At 39.7% G+C, this 21,722-nt stretch overlaps 1 protein-coding gene and 1 long non-coding RNA gene across 5 annotated transcripts; one reads left to right on the top strand and one right to left on the bottom strand.

The window, feature by feature from the left end:
* Window positions 1–5,924: 5,924 nt before the first annotated feature.
* CENPJ (centromere protein J) lies at window positions 5,925–21,410 on the top strand. 4 transcript variants are annotated; one of them, XM_061374322.1, is made up of 16 exons: window positions 5,925–6,493; window positions 7,552–7,675; window positions 8,470–8,703; window positions 9,919–10,066; window positions 11,605–11,710; window positions 12,040–13,651; window positions 15,404–15,536; window positions 16,374–16,539; window positions 17,570–17,809; window positions 18,381–18,480; window positions 19,005–19,105; window positions 19,737–19,835; window positions 19,947–20,087; window positions 20,200–20,284; window positions 20,391–20,511; window positions 21,086–21,410. In XM_061374322.1, exons 1-16 carry the CDS (start codon window positions 6,071–6,073, stop codon window positions 21,276–21,278), a joined length of 4,026 nt encoding a protein of 1,341 aa, XP_061230306.1. In that variant the 5' UTR covers window positions 5,925–6,070; the 3' UTR covers window positions 21,279–21,410. The 4 variants fall into 4 exon arrangements, with proteins under 4 accessions (XP_061230306.1, XP_061230305.1, XP_061230304.1 ...); XM_061374321.1 differs by having other exon boundaries at window positions 8,470–8,766; window positions 19,005–19,102; XM_061374320.1 differs by having other exon boundaries at window positions 8,470–8,766.
* On the bottom strand, window positions 11,770–12,647 carry LOC133223536 (uncharacterized). The gene is made up of 2 exons (XR_009728600.1): window positions 12,518–12,647; window positions 11,770–12,087 (listed from the first exon to the last, which is right to left on the bottom strand). It is a non-coding gene; the product is annotated as an uncharacterized LOC133223536 (long non-coding RNA).
* Window positions 21,411–21,722: the final 312 nt, after the last annotated feature.

Here is a 21,722-nt window from a genome sequence, read left to right as displayed (position 1 = left end):
TCTTTGAAATAAATCTGGAACTTGTGATTAAGCACAAAATTACTTACTTATCCTGGTTTTGGCTGGGATAATTTTCTCCCCAGTAGGGAGGACAACCTGGTTGTCTGAGGACAACCCTAAGTCTAAACACACGCTCTGGTATATGACAAAGGTTTAAAAAAAGGAGTAGTGTAGCAGTGGATATTGTAGAAGTGGAAGTGCTGGAGAGATAGGGAAGAGATGGAAGTAGGGGGACTGCTTCTCTTCTCAGCACTGTCAACCTGAATTGTCTGTAAAGCAACCTGAATGAAAACCAGCTGTGTGTCACTTGTGACAACCATGCTAAGATATGAGAGCTTGGGAAAGTTTTATTTAGACAGGAGTAGAATTTATAGCAATAAAATATAAAAGCAGTGTCTAGTTAAAGCTATTGAAATGTGTCATCAACATGTATTTGTTTTCCTAGATTCCTGTGAGTGCAAAATTATCTTAAAAACTCATGAGAATGACAGTTCTAGTGTAAATGAGAACACTATACAGAACACTAAGATCTTTGTACAGCCTATGAGCTCCTCAGCATGCCACAGGTTTTCTAGGGTTTCAGAGCCCTTCAGTGGTAAATGAGTGTTAAGTGGGAGCTAGAGAGCCTTATGACAGGGTGGGTGCAGACAGAAGCCCAAACCACTGCCCCCAGGAAGCTTTTTTGAAGCACAGAGCCCAGTACAGTTCTCTCTGAAAGTCATTCCGAAGGCACACCTCAAAACCACTCTGAGGAATTAATAAGCATAAGGCAGCTCTTGACAACTGAGAGATTTGGCTTAAAATTGCATCACTGCTCCAAGCCAAACTGCTAATACAGACATGCTGCTAATGCTACAGTAACTAGCATAAAGAGAACATATGCTTGTAAAACAAAACGTTCGGGTCATATATTCTATTTAACAACGATTCTTTCAATCCCAGTACACCATGTCCTCACCTCACCCAGAGGGTTAGTATCAGTGTCACTGGTAAAGACTTTGGGTTTCCTCTGTTTGTATTTCTGGGAAACCTACTTCATGATGTAAATTTTCCACAATGACTTAAGGCCAAATAATTTTATTTGTGAGGTAACTGGACAAAACTGAGACTTTAGAATACTTGGACTCTCCAAATTCAACCTGGATGCAGAGGATGAGGCAGAACAAATAAGAAATTGCTTGTTTGAAAGTAAAAATAATGTGAAAGGAAGACAGTTCTTATGTTAGCCAAAAATGTCTTGTTTTAAGTGGCCTCTCTCTTGGAGAGGCTATTCAGAGCAAAATCAACTTTCTCCAACTTAATGTGAGCTCCTACATACTGAAAATTCTATTTAAGCTTCTGTTCTCCTACTTCTATAAATAGACAACACCTACATTAAAGATTGCAAAAAAAGAAAGTTGATGCTGTTTGAACTACTTGCATTTATTTACCATGTCACATTTTTCCCCATCATGTATGAGCAAATGAGGAAACATTTATTAGAACAGTTTCTTAACTAGTTTCCTAGAACAAAAAATCCCCAAATATGCCAACAACATGGAAAATCAACACTGTCAGACAAAATTTTACATGTCTATACAATTTCATCTCAGAAAAGTACTCTATATGAAGGGCCCAAATCATCTACTGCACTATATACCTGAAAGAACTGGCAACTCTACTGGTAATATGTACATTTAGGTTGGGCAGATGGCAGATCAAAGGGCACATGATCTCCTTATATACATCTATTTTGTGACTCTTTTTTTCTTTTATATTTTTTTTATTTTATGGCTTAGCAGTGCTTTCGGCATAAAACTATTCAGTGCTCACAGAAAACCCCCCAACTCTCCATTATTAACTAAGAGGTTTTCACTACATTATCTAAGGTAATTAAAATCTTTCACAATGCAGCCTTGTTATAACTTGGCTTTGTGGGAAAACTTGCTTTGTGATGCTTTTATCAACTTTATTTTGAAGCTTGTCACAAACAAGATAGATAGATTAATTTGAGGCATATACAAGGGCAAATGTGCCACTGCCAAAAACTTCCTTTAATAACCATAGTATAGAACTGGTCACTGCTTTCCTCTTCACTAGAGCTCTGTGGGCACTAGTTTCCCCAATATATTCTTTAAAGCAGACTCTGGATACTGCTGAAGTATCACCAGAAATTGTCTCATCAGGAAATAATGAATTCCATTTGCACAGCCAAAACAAAAAGTTTATTAGAAGGCAATGAAATACATACAACCAAATGCAAGCATCAGCCTGGTTAGACAACTTACCTCTTCTGGAAAACACCAGAAGCAACTGAAATTGCTAGCTGCATCCGATGCAAAATTCCACAGAAGTATTTTATGTTATATTTGCTTACGAAAATTGAGCTGCTAAGAACTGAGAAAAAAATTATAGTGAGGACTGATCTGTAAATAAACCATAGGTCAGCCAGCAAGCACAGAAGGAATGCGTAAGCTTGAAGGATTGGATTCATTTTCTCCAAGTCTGTCTACAAAGACAACCCCCTCCCTTCTCTGTTCCCAGCACAAGAGGTTTTAAATGACCCCTGATCATCTTTAGGTGGTTCTGACGGAGCCAAATGGTTTATACTCACCTGCTCAGGCATCTGCCCTCCCTGGAGGATCTTCCTGCTTCTCCAACAGTGTGAGGTATAACTGGAGAGAGAAGCTGGCTGTTGTAGGCAGGGAGAGCTAGGACACACTAGTAGCTCCTTGTAAAATGCCCGAAGGGACAGAGACTCTGCTAAATAAATAAGTCAAGCAAAGTGTAGTCTCCTGCAGCATAAGGGGCAGTAATCCTTGATGCACTTGGCAGGAGAAGGAAATTTTCGCTGTTAAAGTACAACTGAACTTTCAAATATTTGTCAGAGAGCAAAAAATTGAGTTAAAACTTGTTCAAAGTCTGTCCCAAGCAGCTTGTCTCTCTCTTGAGTGAAGAAGATTTTATTTCCATTCATTATTGATGAATGCTACCACTGAGCAGTAGCCTGTCTTCTATTTCCCTTGAGAAACAAACTTCTCAAGGAATTTAGCAGTGTTTGGCTTTATTCTTTTTGAATGGAAACATTTCCAATGTTCAAAATCAGCACAAAAAAGATTGTATTTAGTCTGTGTGTTGAGAATTAACTGCTGAAAACCACTTTTATCAGTGGAATACTGTGTTGTTGCAGCACCAAATAAGGAAGTTATGCAAAGTGGGACTGCTGACAATTACCACTGGTTTAACAATTTTAATTTATGTTGTTGGTGATCCGTAAGGCCCCAGTAGCCTTTTGGGTTTCACACAAGCACATGAGCTTGTACTTCATGACCAAGCCATAGATTCAACACCATTGTTAGCAACGGATTATAGTTTCTGGCACAGAGAAGAAGCCAACAATAAGATTTCATCATCCAGCAGTAGACCGTGAGTAACCTGCAGTCCTGTAAGGCCTTCAGAGTGCAGGTAAACTGAAACAACACCTCTACTGTATTGGGTCCTGAGGGAACTAGCGGATGAAGTGGCCAAGCACTATCCATCATATTTGAGAACTCTTGGCAGTCCATTGAAGTCCCCACTGACTAGAAAAGGGGAAACATACCCCACATTTTTAAAAAGAAAAAAGGAAGATCCAGGGAACTAGAGGCCAGTCAGTCTCACCTCGGTGCCTGCCAAGATCATGCAGCAAATCCTCCTGGAAACTATGCTAAGGCACATAGACAATAAGGGGGTGATTGGTGACAGCCAGCATGGCTTCACTAAAGGCAAATCGTGCCTGACAAATTTGGTGGCCTTCTGCAATGGGATCATGGTGTTGGTGGATAATGGAAGAATGACTGACATCAGGTATCTAGACTTGCACAAAACTTTAGACAGAGTCCCGCATGGCATCCTTGTCTCTCAACTGGAGAGACATGGATTTGATGGGTGGACCACCTACCTGGTGGATAAGGAATTGGATGGATGGTCACACAAAGGGGGTAGGACTAGATGAACTTTAAGGTCCGTTCTAGGATTCTGTGATTTTCCTACTGAAGAAGCCAAAGGGTGCTTTTAAAAAAGCACCACTACAAATCCTTCTATTTTCTAGCACAGGAGCTTATCACTGCTAATGCAGAATCGAGTGTGAAGACGATTGTGTAGACAATATATTCACAACAGGCAAAACCAAAGCACTGGGAAGATGATGTTCAGCAGAAAGAGCCCTGTGGAACAATACACAGTAACACTGGGAACTGAAACAAGCACCAGGCAATGAGAGGTCTGCCCTGGGTTTACACAATCTAGAGCTCGGTTTTCTACCTGCCCACAACAACTGCAAGAACAGGTCACTGCCTACAACATACAAGTTTTTGTTGTGTGATGCTCTGCCACTTACTGGAGCTCAGAAGAAAACACTAATTTTGCTCAGTAAGATAGAGCATGCCTAAAGCACAAAATGTCAGAAAGCCAGGGGGTGCTTTTTGCCCATTTATCTTCCGTTTCCTCCCTGACTGACAGCTATTTAACAAGAGTCTTGCGGACGGCTCGCTAGACACGACCCCGGGACACCCTCTAAACACCATTGCCGTCTGCGGCCTCCTGGAGGCGCTGCCTGTCAAGAACCTCCAGCTCCCAAAGAGGCCTCCAGCAGGGAGGACCCGGGAGCCGCCTCCACTTGCGGGCCTTGCCCAGGAGCGACGCCCAGGCCCAGCAGCCTGAAAAGATCCCCGCCGCTGTTACCGCCCCACACAGCCCGGCAGGGCCGGGGCGGTGGTGACTCCGGACGCGGAGCTGTGCTGTTGATGCCCATCAACGGCTGTTTCGCCGCGGAGGCTCTCGGGAGCTGTAGTCCGAGCGCCGATGTACCGCCTTGCGGCTGGGCGGGGAGGTAGCGGCTCGGGACTACAAATCCCAGCATGCTCAGCGCTGGGGTGGTGCTCAGCCTATGGCGCCGGGAGGCCGTGCTATGGCGGCAGGTTTGTAATAGAAGAAGGAGGGTGGCAGACAGCTCGGAGTGGTGTTGGTGCCTCCGCCCCAGAGCCTGTGAGGGGCCGCGGGTGGGAGCTGTCGCGGTGCGGGTGCTGTGGGGCTGGGAGAGCGGCGGGCGCTGGCGGCGTCCTCGGGACGTCGTCTGCGAGGGGGTTGTGGTGCCGCGGGCTGAGGCCGTGTTCGCGCTCCTGTCCGTGGGGGAAGGAGAGCGCCGGGCCTGGCCTCTCGGCTAGGCTGAGGAACACGGCTGTTCCCTACCTTCGTCTCGGCTTGCCGGGCCGGGCCGGCTCCAGCCCTGCCAGCTGTCTCGGGAGGCGGTAAGGAGCTGCTGCCGATAAACTTCAGGGGAGCTTTTAACAGTCAGCTGCCGCGAAAGGGTCTGGTAAAGGTGACAGGAAAAATCGCCCTGTGGACTCGTTGGCCTGAGCAGGAATCTGTTCTTCGCTCGGAAACTTCCAGTGGCGTCTCATAAACAGAAGGCAGTAGGAGAGCATTTTCCTAAGGATATTTTGCTGTTTCTCTTAGTGACTGTCACTGTTTCAAACAAGCCTTTTTACAGCGGGAAGAACCTAACAGGCAGGATGGTTCTAGAGTTCCCATGAGAAAATGACACGAAAATGGTAAGTGCTGCATTGAAATATGTGCAGTAAAATGCTTGTATTTAGATGGATGTATTTGAAACTTGTCATTAATACGAAGGTCCTGCGCAGGAAGTCTCTCAGCTCCTTAAATTGCCTCTTTTTTTGTTGCAGGCATTTAAAAAAAATTCTGAATCCCTCTCTGTACTACTGAAGAGGTTATTATACTTCGTAGTATTTGAGATAATATTAACTGTACTCAATAAGTCTAAAAGTTGGATTATGCTGATTTTATGTATAGAAAGTGTTTGTTACTTGTCCAAATTGTTTCTGTTACCAACAAAAAAGTAGACTGTGACTTATTTTTGTAAATAAAATAGGTTGGTTATAAGAGAGTAAGTTTATTTTGCTGGTAATCTGTTATTTGTACATTTATTATTCTGTTTATCTGTTTAATTTTTAGGTGCTAAAAGTAGGTAATCATCCATACCAAATAGCTGGGACTTAGGTGATATTCTACTGACCCTACATAACATATTGTTATGTTAATGCTACACCAGCAAGTAACTTGGGATACAGTTTGCAAGATGCCAACTATTGAAGATCTGAGTAGTGAACAAAACTTCATTGCGCGTTGGATGTCTGATAGTTCCCGTGCTGGAGTCTTATTAGATCCTAGTTTTACTGGTTTGAAAATCAACAAAGAAAACTTGTTATCTGGACCTGAAAATATCACAGCTTTGCCTGCTGAAAGGTTGCGTATTTCAGAGAGCTGTTCTGTAAGTGATGACTCCTTGTGTGAAGACTCTGTTAGCTCTTGTGCACGTCAGCAGTATATCACTGAAACATCTTCTCCAACAGCAGCATGTAAAGCAGAAACTTTTAAACCAGACTTTGTCCGTGGTGAAATGGATGGTCAGAATAAATCTGAGCACAGGGATCCACTCTTACAAAAGCTTGAACAGGTAAAAGGCTTAAAATTTCTTGATGTATCTCGCTAAGATTTATTTCGTTCCTGCATATGATTATACCTGGAAGTAAGCAAACTCTGCAACAGAAAGAATACAGCTTAAAGAGCAACTCCTAAGTCACAGTTATGCATGGATAAAAGTTGGTGTCCTCCCCACTGATGTGCAGTTATTGAGAGTCTACTTTCTGTTGTTTCCAGCTGGCACAGGTTCCAGTTTAAAATGAAATTGCATTCAGTGGCAATGTGCTTGTTCTTAAAATCTTTTTACATGGAAAGGTGCACACGGTTTTATCACAGGTGTGGTCCAATTGTTGGTCTGTGGAAGGATTTAAGTAGGGCTTCTGTCTCTCCTTTGGAGGAACTCGAAGTAGCACATATGTATGTGTTGGAGGTAGAGATGGACACAGAAGCCCACCACCATTGTGGTTGGTAGGGTACAGAATGCCCTGGTCCTGCATAGGGCTTGAGACAGGGCCAGGAACTTTGCTGCACAAGGAAATGAAGACTGGACTACTGAATTTAATCAGTATTTTAGATTTTTTTGTTTGGTTATTTTTTGTTTGTTTGTTTGTTTGTTTTTTTCAGGCAGCTTCAGGAGTCTTAATGTTCTCTAATCTTTTTCCTCCTCTTGGCCTTTTGTATCAGTACTGTTCACTGAGACTGTTGACTGAGATCTTGGGCGGGAGGGGAACTCCATTGCACTTTCTCTAAAGCTTTAATTATTATGAAGTATTTCACATTTGAATAAAACAACAGCTTAGCAGATGTTAATTTTAAAAGAGCAGAATTTGAATGCTTTCCCTATGCAGCAGAAGTGAGTGTTCTGATTCCTGTTGTTTGCAGATAGGTCAATTAAACACTGGTGGAACTGTTAACTGGACAAACTGGAAATAGCAAGAGTATTCATAGATAGGAAAATTCTTAATTTCCTTCATGTTACACTTACCTAATGGAAAACGTTTAAAACAAGACCTGTTGTCTCTGTGACACTAATCCTGTGGTACGTTCTAAGTAAGCTTAACCTCAATACATTTATATATTTTGATTGAAAAGCTGAAGGAATTGCAACAACAGAAACAGGAGCAACTAAAGAAACAACAGATGGAGCAACTTCAAAGGCTAATGGAAGAGCAGCATAAGTTACTTAGCATGGTATCTGGCCAGACAGCAGTTCTTGGTAAGTTAAGAAAGAAACCGTATGACGTACTTTGAGTAAACCGAAGAATTTAATCTCATTTTCCAGTTAAAACCTGGAAGCATATTCAGTGTTTTTCACCTTAAGAAAACTTGAGTGATCAAAAGATAAATGCTGCATTGCTCCAGTGCCTGAAAGTTAAGTGAAGAAGGAAGACTGTCCTGTTTTTATAAAATGCCAGCTGTAATTGTAACTTGATCATATGTAACTTGATCATATGAAGAACATATTTCACATATAAATTACAGTGTAGAACAAACAGCTGCTTTTGTTTCTCATGAACTGTTTTTCACAATATTTTTGATTGCTTTAAGCTGTCAGCGTCACCAAATTAAGTGTTCTCTCCTCGCATGTGCTCTCACAGCACAAATTTCTTCTGGTGATGCGCTGAAGGATCTGTATTTAAAAACAAACACTTGTAACCTGTACCGGTTTTCCAGTCTCATTTGCTGTGTGCAACAGAAGGGGACAGTGCTGGGCTGGGAAAAGCTTTGAGAGCTGAGCCAGGGGTATTTTCTCCTGTTGGCAGTATAAATCCAACCTGTCCTAAATGATTATTTTTCTTTCACTCTGCCTGCCTGAGAAGATGGACTTAGGGCTTAGTTCAGGAGAACAAAAACCCAGGTTGCCCAATTCCTTTTTCATGGTCACTAACCTAAGGGTGGAGCTGAGTGGTCAATCTGGCCTTTCAGTGTCATTTCTTTTCTCCTGTGGAACAGTGGTGGTGTAATACACATATAATGACACAGACTTTATTTTTTTCTATTAATTTAAAGGCTATCCTCTAATGGCTGAAGGTCAAAAGCTGAGACCTGGGCATTCAGTGGGCTTAACTACTTTACACCGGTTGCCATCATCTGGGTATCAGAATATCTTTGAAGACAGAGCTTATGCTTCAATTGGTTCTCCACATGCACAAGACAGTGATGTTTTACTAAAGTTAAACAGCAAAGAATGCACCTCATCTTTGAAGAACAGCCCTTCAAGAGTGCCTGCCTGTGAGAAACAAGGTCTGGGTGTGTCTATGAAAATCCAGAACTGTCTGAAAAATGAGGAAGACAAACACATTACTGGTTAGTCATTTACAGAAGATAACTTGGTGTGTGGTGGGTTATTTTTCCCATTGTAGTTACTGAAATTTTCTATTACTTATTGTGAAGATCTTATACAAGTGTTGGTTTACTTGATTTGTGGTTTGTTTTACTGACAGCTTAGAGATCTCGGGCTGCTCCTGCTGATGTCCATGTGGGTATTATTAAAAGCAACATGAGGCAAAAATCAAGTTTTTTTCTGTCTGTATGAAGTGCTTGTCTGTTTTAGGAAAAGCTTAAAACCATTACTGCTAAAGCTTACATGTGATAAAGATTGAAAATAGAAAATAATGACTGATTCTGGATAGCAGAATTGTTTAGGCTGAACTGTACATACATTTTCCTGAGGAAAATGGAAAATAACAATTTATCCAGGGATGCAGAATGTCTTTAGACAGCTCTGTTGTGTGGATTAGTGACTGAACTGGAATTGGGAATCAAGATGGGTTTATGGGGTCCCACCATACGACTAAAAATTTTTTGTATGTCAGGAGCAGTTCAAAGGGGTTCTTTCTTTCCTACTCTTCTCAATTTTACCATTGGCACTGAATGACTAGTCTTCTCCTATGACTGGAAGAGTGGTTTTGGTTTGAAATTAGCAGTTTAATAAGGTTAAACCTTATTAACCTGTAGAGATTATAGGAGAAAAGGTACAGCATTGCATTTCATTATACTTCATACCAGCTTTGAAACTTTTAATCGGAGGGCTTGGTTTAAGAGTATGTGAAAGAATAAACTGAACCTATTTTATACCTATATACATGAGAAACAGAAGCTTGGTAAGAGAGCTCTTTAATACAGCAGACATCCAAATTTGTTCATTTATTTTTAAGCCATAAATTAACAATAGCAAAGAAGATGAACAATGAGAATGGGTTATTTAAGGTCTGTGGAAAAGTTTTAATGCATATTTGGAAGTTTCTTGCAAAAAAAAAAAAAAAAGGAAAAAGCTCAAATTCAAGTAAGAATTAATTTGGGCAAATCTTAGGACTATTTCATGTAGGAGTTCAGACAGACTAAATTACCATAAAGCTCCCTCCTGGTTTTAATATGACCTGAATGTTGCTTAAAGTATGAGCTGAAAACTGATTTGTTGGTGGCAAGAAAAAAAATAAATTTCTGTTAACTTCATAGGAAAAAACATGTGGTGTCCAGAACAAAAGAAGATGGAAATATTAACGGAGAGTGAAGATGATCACATTGATCCTTTACGTGTGGAAAGTGCAGATCTCTCTGAAAATTCAAGCAGAGGAAAACATTTGTGGACTAATACAGAAGAAAGGTAAATCAGACAATTGTTATGCAGCTTGTATCAAATAACTTGAGTTTGGTTGAATTCTCAGTCCTAATTGAAAAGGTCTGATACTCTCAATCTGTGTAGTTTTCTCAACCAGGAATTGCATTTTGCTAGGTACTGTGGAGAACTGTAGTAAGAGAGGCTATGGCTTGAAATTGATTATTCTGTGAAAGATGTACTGTTGTCTATTGGCTGAAGAGGTGTATGCAGCCTAAGGTAATGGTAGTTTAGAAACACAGTTTAGTATATAAACAGTTATAATTACTGTTCCCAATTTGATTTGTTACAACCTCCTATCTACTGGTGAAAGTAGTAATGTGAAAGAGGAGTGTAAGGCTGTGACTAGTTTGTTACCAGGACTTACATTTGTTTAAACATCTGCATATGGCTAGAAGTAATAATAGTGCTTGTGGCAGAAGCCTTCACATGTATGATAGAAGCTTTGTTTATGGAGCTGATAGAGCAGCAGTAATGGCTGGTATTGTTTTAAACCTGTGCTGTGTCCGACAGGTCATTGCTAAAGCAAGAAGTACTTGTTCCTAGCTATGGTGGGTTGGGCCCAGCTAGAAACTAAGCAGTCACGGAGCTGCCCACTGAGTCTGTCCCCCAGAGCAGAATCAGAGAGGGTATCTGAGAAGCCAACTTGAGAAAACTTGGGGGTTGAGATGAAAACAGTTTAATAAGAAAGGGGGGGTTGGGGGGGAGGACCCCAAGTGATGCATAGGCAGTCACCCTCCACCTCTCACAAGCAGAGTGATGCTCATTTGGTCTCTGAGCAACAGCTCCTTTTAGAAGACCAAGCCCCAGTTACTGCTGCTGTACATGATGTTATATTGCATGGAACAGCTCTTTGGTCAATCTGGGTCAGCTGTTCTGGCTGTGTCCCCTCTAAGTGTCTTGCCCACCCCCAGCCTACTTCCTGGGGGCAGGAAGCAGCATGAAAAACCAAAGCAAGCTTTGATGCCATGCAAGCAGTGTTCAGTAATATCTAAGACATTTGTGTGTATCAACACTGCTGTAGTCACAAATCCAAACCACAGCACCATATGGATTGCTGTGAAGAAAGCTCACTCAATCCCAGACAGACCCATTACTGCTGTGGAGGCAGAGGACTATCGAAGGGGGAGGTAAGGAACACAATCTCAGTAGCATCAGTGAACTGGGTAGGTGATACTTTCAAAATTGGATGTATGACTAAAATACGAGTGAAAGTTTGGTGATCTGGGCAGAAGAGTCATTGAGAAAAGCAATGAAAGAAGAAAGAGCAAACCCTGCCTACAATATCTTTTAGATATGTATATTAATGATAGCAAGGATTTCATAAGACATTTCTCAAAAGATGAACAGCTAGTGTTACAATGCATTTCTCAGATTGGTCATTAAGTGTTAAAGTATCTTATATTTTGTCATGCTTTATGTAATTACACCTTAGGTCTTTGAACAGCAGTGACTTTAAACACAGTTATTTTGCACAGAAACGTAAGACTTGCTTTTTCTCTATATATTTTCTTTAATTACACTAGACCTATTAAAGCTGTGATTCAGGAGAAGAAACAGACATTTGAAGAATACCTGGAAGAACAGATACAACTGGAAGAGCGTCGTCTGGAGCAAACCCAGAAGCTACAGGTTAGTTGTTTTTTTTTGGTTTGTTTTGGTTTTTTTTTATCTTTAAAGTGCTTTATATATTGTGCCAAGATACTGCAGCTGCTTCAAAAATGCACAAGGAAGATTCTAGCATCAAAAGCTGACACCACATGCAGTATTCACATTATTAAAATAAAATAATAAGCCCCAAATATTTCACTTAAGATGTCTTTAGAAATCCAGTGGAAATGTACTATATAAATTCCTACTTATATGTGGGGTTTATTTGAAGAAATCTTCGAACTGTATAAGGGGCTTTTTAACATTTGGTGTTTTACTTTTCTTCCTCTTTACTTTTCCTTTTTCTTCAGGAGAAAAATGGATCAGCCATTTGCAAACCAGTGATCAAACGACCCTTCCTGAAAAGAGGAGAAGGATTAACAAGATTCACTAACGCCAAACCTAAAATTACAAAACCTGGAGAAAATGCCCTAAAACTCCACCAGAAGTGTTCAGATGATGGAAATGTCATTAAAGTGGACAGATCACAAATACAGAAGAAAACTCTGCCTCCTGGCAAACTATTGGTTCCTGGGAACCCTGTTGCACCATGTAAAAAGTATAATCGCCCCAATAAAGCCAAACATTGTCCTATTCCAAAGACCCTGGTACTCAGGAACCACAACAGAAAAAATACCTTGCCATTAGAAACAAGAATGCCACCAGGAAAATATCATGATGTAGAGATGAAAGATTTTTTCCCATCAGAAATTAACAACAAAATAGAAAATGAAGAGCATATAGTAGAATTTACTAAATCTAATGCCAGCAAGATTGGAAACAAATTACCTGGCACAGAAAAGCCTCAGTTGTCTTACGAGGTGTCGAGTGCCTTTTCTAATTCTAAGTGTCCTGTAGGTAATCCTGTAAAAGATTCAGAACTGTCTTTTGAAGTTTCATTTCAGAATAAGCTGGAAAACTGGGAAAGGGAAAAAGAAAAAGAGAATCTAGAATTAGATGAATTTTTGTTTCTAGAACAAGCTGCAGATGAGATCTCTTTCTCAAGTAATTCCTCATTTGTGCAGAGGATCTTGGATCAAGATCAGCAAGCTTTAAAAGACCGCAGAATGTCTTCTACCCCTATCAAGGCAAAACAGCAGCAAGTCAAGTCACTGGCTTTTGAGCTTGTAAATCAGATAAATAAAAAGACAGATGGTATGACACAGGGAAACACAAATGATAGAGCAGTTATGCATATAGCCTCACATTCCGGAACAGCTCTTAGGATGAAGGATCTGTTGAATAAAATGGATGGTGTAGTATTTTCAGCTTCTTCCATGACTGCAGCTCCTGACTTAAAAAGTAATCAGTGGATTGTAAATGAAGATAAGGGTGAGGGCAGTGATAATACTCCTATAGATTCTGAGAGTGAGTCCACATTAAAGGATGAAAATGAAGATGCTCAGACATCCTTTATAAGCCATAGAGAAAGTGATCCAGAATTTTTTGATTATGGGGGTTCTGTTACAGACCTCAGCAAAGAAAGCAAAAATGGAGATGCTGACCTTAGTATATCAGACAAAGATTGTACTGCTCTGTCAAAGCAGATTAGAAAAGCTTCAGACCATCAGAGAAGTGTGTCTTGTATAAGTAGGAGTGAGTTTGAGTTTGATGATGAAAGAACATGGAGTGATCTTGATGAAAATTATGTTAACAGTGATTTACCTGAAAAATATACTAAAACACCTTTACAGATGCACTTTTCTGGTAAGAATGATACAGTTGTTCCAGAGAAAGCAATAAAGAGAAAAGTTGCCTCAAAAAGAGATGAAATGTCCAAAGAGTCTGCAGTGGACAGTGATTCAAATGGACCTCCTGTATCAAACCTCATGAAGAAACTGTTTCCTTCACTGAAACCAAAACAGAAGGCAGGACGTCATTCAGAGCATGAAATGAAATCAAATGTGGAACAGGAGTCAGGAGGTGAGAGAACAGTAAGTGGTAGGAAATGTTGAAGACAACCTATTACAACTCTTTCCTGCTAACACTTTAGCTGAAACCTGACATTACAGCAAAGGGTATAAGTACAGACTTCTACTGCAAGGAATGGCTCTGTTCTCACTTTTCATCTCCTCTCCTGGTTGAGTGTCTGATGTCAGATCTAACAAATACGCAGGTTGCAGAATGATAGCAGTGCAACCTGTTTTGGGGTTTTTTGTTTTTGTTTGGTTTTTTCTGAAGGTTTTTTTTTTTCCCCTGGGGGCTAGTTTTCTGTCAGAGTAGCTCTTTGAATTAACTTGATCTGGAGCTGCTTGATCACTGCTCCCAAACTGAGGAAAGTATCAAATGCCTGCCAAAAATTAAGTGGTACCTCCCTTTCCACTACCATGCATGTTTACACTTACAGTAGGGTAGTGCTGTGCACCGTTAGGTTGGCTTATTCACCTTATAAGGATGTGGCAGCTCTGTCTGTGTTTTTTGACATTAGTATAATATCTAAAGAATTCATTTGGAATGTGGGAAATGTGGATTAATTCTTGTGTCTTACTCAAGTTGATTTCAATTGTGGTTACATTCTGGGGAAGGTCTGCCTCTAAAGGCTCCTGTTGAAGCTGTTGTGTTTAAGTGAGATTATTAAAAATGCAGTTGTTTGATGAAAGCATGATGGCATAGCCTAGCATTTAAATCCCTTCTCTGTAAGGTGGTGAGATCTTGATTTCATACTCTGCTCCAGCAAATATTTAGGATTTTGGTTAGGTTTTTGAGAAGTTCATAACAAAGCTGCTACTTCTGCTTATTGTTTTGTGGAGAACTGATCTTGTAGGGTTGTTTAAGGATGCCTGTTAGATGTTGTTTACAGGAAGAGAGGTGGGGTTTTTTTTATTGAGCCTTGGGGCATTTAAGGGTAAATGAGGTAACTGCCTACCTAGACTGCAGCATCAGGGTCTAGGCTTTTCTGTTGCATACTCAGAATCATAGAATCATAGAATAGTTAGGGTTGGAAAGGACCTTAAGATCATCAAGTTCCAACCCCCTTGCCATGGGCAGGGACACCTCGCTCTAAACTGTATCACCCAAGGCCTCATCCAACCTGGCCTTGAACACTGCCAGGGATGAAGCATTCACAACCTCCCTGGGCAACCCATTCCAGTGCCTCACCACCCTAACAGGAAAGAAGTTCCTCCTTATATCCAATCTATATCCAAGAAGTGGACTATTAAAACTCTGAGAGTGTTAGGTAGTGAATGAACAGGAAACTGGCATGGCAGAAAAGCCCACAAATCCTGTTGCTGGCCTGTGCAATAAATCACACAGTGATGATGGGCGTGAGCGGATTTTGTTGTGAATAAAACTTGGAAAAACTTAACAACCATGAACTTTCCTGTTTGATGCTTGGCCCTTATACCTTCATCTAATTTCTTTGGATTGATGTGAAGCCCTTCACATTCCATTTGCTAATATATATTTTGTTCTACAAAGATGATAGATGTAGTCAGCATTTGAGGTATTTGAGTAAACAGCATCACGTGCTTTGAAATGTCACTCCAGTGTTAGCTGAACAGTAGAAATGTTTCACAATACTACCACTATCTCTAAAGTTGTACCACCTGATTTTTAAATTGATTTGGTTTTTAATTTTATAACCGGTGTGTAATAATGGTTTACTTCAGCCATTATGGATGGTTTTGATATGGATGCTGCTTTGATAACTTGTACTTGGCTGTTCTTTGACAGGAAACACTGTTCCATCCCAGCTACTGAGAGAAAGACTCATTGAACTGGAAAACGAAATAGAGAGATTCAGAGCTGAAAACACAAGTCTGTCTAAACTCCGTGAAGAAAGAGAGCATGCCTTGGCAAATATTAGGTAATTGTTAATGGGAACAATTCAGGCTAACATAGTATGTTCCAGACTATCCTAATGTCCAGTTACCAACAGCACAGGTAGGTAATTGGTGTGTATCAGTTACAGTGGAGACACAAGTCGAGAAACTGATTGTTGCTCTATGTATGTATTAAACTAATTATTACTCGCACACAAATGATAATAGTAAGAACCCCTTCTAGTTTAATATAATATCCTTAAAGGCTATACTTGGGACAAGTTGTTTACTCTTGTTCCAAGTGGTAACATAGACCTAAACTGGTCTTGTAAAACAAATCTTCATACTAACATGACTGATGTTCTTTCTTTAGATCAGATGTTTGTGTGTAAAAAGAGACTATTTTAATTTGAACTGTGGAACATACAAGTAGCATACAGAGCAGAATAATTATCTCTGGTGGTTTAAGTGTGGCACACCTATTCCTACCAAAGTTACTTTTATTTTGTTTGGAAAATGCATCACATTTTTTGGCTGATTTGTGACCTCCTGCTGTTAGCAGATTCTTTTTCCAAGGTACTTTTGGGGAAATGGTGTTCTACTGCTTTGAAAAATGGTGGAAGATTTTAGCCAAAGCTTTGTTGAGTTAGGATAACTTTTGTAACTAGAAGATACACAAATAGAAATTGTTGGACTTCAAACACTAAGTGACAATTCTGACTCCTTAAATAAATAATACCATTTATAGCTTCAGTCTTCCTTGGCGTAACATGCTGTATTGGAATCAATGACCACAAAATTCAGAGTCTTCATTTTCTTCCCTGAAATCCAGACGTGAAGTAGTTTTGGGCTAAAACAAATATTTTGTTTCATAATTACAGGAAAGAAATTGCAGACTTCCAACAGCAGAAAGCCCAAGAACTGGCTGAAATAGAAGAGTATAAGAAAAAGGAAATGAAAAAACTGCAAAAGGAGCGTAAAGTTTTTGAAAAATACACGGCAGAAGCAAGAACAATGCCAGATAAAAAAGAACGTGATGAAATCCAGGTATAAAAATATATTATTCTTCTAGTCCATGCAGGAATGTGTAAATTCATTTAAAGGCAGTCAAGAGCTAATTGTAACTTAACTGAAAGGTTGCAAGTGATTTCAAGAAGGGAACTGTTAGTGGGCATATTTGGTGGTGGACTTGGCAGGGCTGGGTTAACAGCTGCACTTGACCACCTTAAAGGTCTTTTCCAACCTAAATGATTCTGTGATTCTGTGGTTCTAATTGAAGAAGGGAACTACAGTCTTAGCAGTTTTGTTTGACGGCTTTAAGGCAAAACTCCCTCATGAGCAAATCTTTGTCTTGTTTCCATTCTGAAAACTGCCCATTACTATGGTAGAATGACCTTCAACTTTGATATAAAATTACTGTAGTTAATATTAAGTTGTAAGTTTTTATTCTTAGTGGTGGATCAAAATGCAAACTAGAACTGCACTTGAGTTTTATTCTGTCTCTAAGTGTTGTACAGTAAACAGTAATCTATGATTTAAAAAGTTAGTTTTGTTATTACTTCGAGGTACTTCTAGGTATCAGAGATGTAAGAAACAGAATCTTTTTGTTCCTTCATTGTCAGGATATGTGGTATGACATGTACAGACAAGTCACATGGTTCTCCCTCCTCCTTCCCTGCAAGTTTTCCTTATTTCAAGAAATTGAAGTAATATTTGCTAAACTGGCCAGGCAGATTCACATGTGTATTATGTGATTGTATACTCCCTGCTTTCCTGTGTCAAGGTTTTTGAAGAGTCCTCTCAGGGGTAGCCTTAAAGATTTAATGTTTGTGTCTCAAGTGTATTTGTACTGGCCAATCTATGAAGTGCAAAGAATGTCAGGAGGGCAATAAAGATGCTTCCTGTGACTGAAGTTTAGCTTGTAAAGTTGATAGTCTAAAGTAAATAATCTCTTTCAAGGAAGAAAACTTTTTCTACTTTTCACCCTTTGCCCCATTAAGCTGACCTTATTTTTTTTTTTGTGTGTGTGTGTCATATATTAAAAAAATGAAAATTTATAAACATGCTTTTTTCTAAGGCTTTAAAACAGCAGATTGCAGAGTTACAGGAAGATTTAAAACGAAAAGAAGCAAAATGGTCAACCACCCATCGACGTCTGAAAGATCAAATAGAAGCTTTACTAAATGAGAATATGGAACTAAGAGAGGAAGTAAAAATTATGGAGAGGTTTCGTTTAGAGGCCTGGAAGCAAGCAGAAGCTGCTGGAAACAAGAAGAAAGTAGAAAATCCTGGGATAAATCTAAAAAGGGCAGAATCTGTAAGTGATTTAAATTCATCTGTGTGGATAATCTTGAGGTTTGGATCATAAACTTGGAATCCAGTAGCTACAACTTCGATGTTTACTTTTAATTAACTAATCTGGGAACTCCACTAGTGGTGATTCTCCAAGTGTTCACAATGTGCAGTGTCCATTCTGGTGAGCAACTCCTCTTAGAAATTCAAAATGATGCAATTATAAGAGAGAAATCATAGATGGGAATCTAACCTGTGAACGTCTGCAACTTAAGGACCAGCCAGAAAAGCCCAGCAGTTCACCACTGTCTAAAGCATTTAGATTTCATTTTTAAGCTGTAACACTTATTCTGGATTGCGTGCACCAAATCAACATTCTGCAGTTGTCTGTAGTGAGGCAGCAGACAAGAGAACGAGTTCCATAGTATAGCCTGAGCTACATTATGCAAGCCCTCTGCTGACCAAGTCTCAAAAATGTATAGTTTGTGAGGAAGGCTTCCAGTAAATTTTGTGTCATGTGGTGTATAAATTTTGTTGCTGTATGAACAGTTATGAAGAAATCTCACATTAGCCACAAATAATCTCCTTCCTTTTAGTGTCTTTCAAACAGAGGCCCAAAAAGTCAAACTGTATCTCCGCTTCTTCCAGTTCGGAAGTGCACCAAGATAAATGGCAAAAGTTATTCTCAGACAAAAGGTATTAATGTTTGTCTATCAGAGAATTTGCAAGTCTTTAAAATAAAACCAATGTGGACTTTTGCTTGTATTAAAAAGAATGCATCATCACGTTAGAAGTAGGCACGAGAATACTTGTAATGGACATGAGCATCTGGGTAAATAACTTGCAGGGCAGGGTTCTGGAGAAAAGGGTGATGAGACCATTCTCAGAGGAAAAATGCTTCTGGTCATGTTTGGTGGTCTGGAGCATACCAGAAGCTGTGTTCTGTAATCCCAAATGGCATTCATCATGTGTTGAGTGCCCTGGAGCTGAACTGCAGGTATGGTCTCATGAGGGTAGAGCAGAGGGGCAGGTTACCTTCCCTTGACCTGCTGGTGATCCTCCTTTTAATGCAGCCCACCATAGGGTTGGTTTCTGGGCTGCAAGTGCATAGTGCTGGCTCATGCTGAGCTTGAATTCCTGTTTCTGCTGCACTTATGAAATGTAGGTGTCCTATACAGTTTCACCGTATATAATAATACTTATTATGTGTATCTGGGCAGGAAAGTTTTCTAGAATACCTGCATCAGGATCAGCTGCTAGTGACAGAAGTAACTCTGAGACAATGACAGCACCAGAAGATTCTTCTAGGACTTCAATGGTAGTAAGTCCTGTATCTTGAGTTGATTTTTAAGGGGGAGGAAAAAGCTTAATAGTTACTTGTACTTAAACAAGTCTCTGGAGTGTGACTGGTGAAGCTGTTGACTCACCTTATGTTCAACTGCAATTTTATTGTTGTACCAGAAAATGGTTGTGCTGTAGTCAGTACTTTTTTACCTGTGTTTTACCTGTATCTTGAACAGTCTTTGGCTGAGGAAATAGAAATCTTGCACTCCCTTGATTTTTACCTTTTGAGAGAGGAGAAAAAGATGGATGTTTTTATGTGCCATGCAGGGCAACCATGCAAGAGTCTTGTCAGTAGTTGAATTAATTCTTAAATTAGTTGCTGCAGGTAGCATTTATGAAACTTCATTAGCTGTTTCATACCTTGGCATGGATGAGCACCATGCTACAACACCCTGCTGAATTCCACTTTAGTCCAAACTACAACCAACCAATTATTGCTCTCAGGCTGTCTTACCACTTCAACTAACTAGGAGTTGCATGAAACCCAGATTGTGTTTATGCCTTCCTGATCATCTGTGTTTCATGAAGTACCTGTCACCTTAAGACAAAAAAGATGTATAAAGACAAAGCTTGATTTGGAGTTTATGCTTAGACTGTTGTCATTTTAGGATGTTTCTCCTAATGAAGCTCATGTGTCACTACCATTTGGACCTGTGTATACAGACAGTGAAGAGATACAGAGAGAAACTGCTTATCCTGATGGAAAGGTAAAATGAGAGCTCAGTTATCTGAAATGCAGGAAGCCATCTGTTGTGAAAGATGTATGAGAACGTGCCTGTGATGGCTCAATACTGACCTTTCTGTAATGTATTCATTAGGTTGAAAAGGTTTTGAAAAATGGCTGTCACCTCATATATTTCCCCAATGGGACATGGAAAAAAGTGGGTTCTGATGGGAAGACCGTAACTATAACCTTCTTCAATGGGGATGTGAAGCAGGTTATGCCTGATCAAACAGTAGTATGTATCCCAAATCTTCTGCATTTTTCTAGAAATACTGATTTAAATGCACATGTGCATGTATGTACAAAATTTCTCACTAGTTACATTAAATCCAAACTGTTTTCTGCAGATTTATTATTATGCTGATGCCAAGACTACACACACTACATACTCCAACGGCTTAGAGGTCTTGCAGTTCTCAAACGGACAAATAGGTAAAGAAATCATGCAACCCAACCCACTCTCAAAATTGCTGCCTATCTATCATGTACATACACACACATATCCACACCTGTATTTATGTCTCAAAATACATTTCAGAGAAGCATTATCCTGATGGCAAGAAAGAAATTACCTTCCCTGATCAAACTATTAAAAACTTATTTATGGATGGGCAGGAAGAAAGTATCTTCCCAGATGGTACCATTGTTCGTGTTCAGCGGTAAGCTTTACCTTTCAGGTACCCTCAGCCTGTAGATGGGTAAGGAGCCACAGGGCTCATTGCCACAGGCAGTATTTGGCATGTCTACAAGTTCACACTTGAATATACAGTACTGTGAACATATATTTACTGCTAGAAATCTTGGGTTTTCTTTGGTAGCTTGGAGGAGGTACATGTGTATTATCTCACTCCCTAACTTGAGAGATTTTCCCAATTTGTACATAACTCTAATTCTAGAGAACATGCAAGAATCTAGCTCATGGAGCAAGCAGCTTTGATAGCTGATCACAGGCTTAAAACTTAAATGTTTTGAGCACTTTCCTGGACTGTTGCAGCAATAAGATTTAGTGCAGAGAAAATGCAGTTCTACTGCACTCAGTTTTGCAGAAATGGGTTTTCTGAGTACCAACCAGCTGCTATGGTACTTAACAGGCTTTTCAGAAATACTTTTATTTGTTAAGTTCTTCCTTCATTTAGGCTTGCATATTTAATATTTGTTCTAAGATAAATTTAAGCCTCTGTATAGTACAATGTTACTAACACCCCCCAACTTGTATGTATTTATTTAATGCAGAGATGGAAGCAAAACTATAGAGTTCAATAATGGCCAGAGAGAACTACACACAGCAGAGTTTAAGAGACGGGAATATCCAGATGGTACTGTCAAGACTGTGTACATGAACGGACAGCAGGAAACAAAGTATGTCTCTGGGAGAGTAAGAGTGAAGGACAAGGATGGTAATATTATCATGGACACCAAGTTGTAGGTAACGTTGAAATATTAGTACAGTAGCAAAAATAATGCACACTCCTGCAACCAGGAAGCAAAACCCTTTCATGCTTGTTGTGTGTATATATTGTTTATAGTTTTCCTGAAATAAATTTATTTTTTGGTGTTATTATATCAGAGCTTCTTCTTATGTTTTTCCGATTTCTACTTCAAGAAGTTTATTGGTTCAGTATTCTGTCATGTGTGGTTTAAAGGGTGATTTCTTTTAAATTGGCTGTCAGAGGAAAAAAAATATCACAAAACTGTTGTAAATTATCTTATTTTTGACGTCTAAGACAAGACTTCTTAATCCAGGGTAGACAGTTGTGGTGTTGGAACCCTTGCCATGGAAAAAATACAGCAGGTGGCCAAATTTAAGAGTCTGGGTATCAGTTTACTTATTGCTTGACTCAAAAGAGTAAATAAATGGCAGTATTCCTCA

The sequence above is a fragment of the Neopsephotus bourkii genome, unplaced genomic scaffold, assembly GCF_033783945.1.
Source record: "Neopsephotus bourkii isolate Nb327-2 ecotype Australia unplaced genomic scaffold, CSIRO-AGI_Nbou_v1 NB_1638, whole genome shotgun sequence".
Taxonomy (NCBI): Eukaryota; Metazoa; Chordata; class Aves; order Psittaciformes; family Psittacidae; genus Neopsephotus; species Neopsephotus bourkii.
The sequence above is the reverse complement of the archived record's forward strand: the minus strand, read 5'-3'. Positions and strand labels throughout refer to the sequence as shown.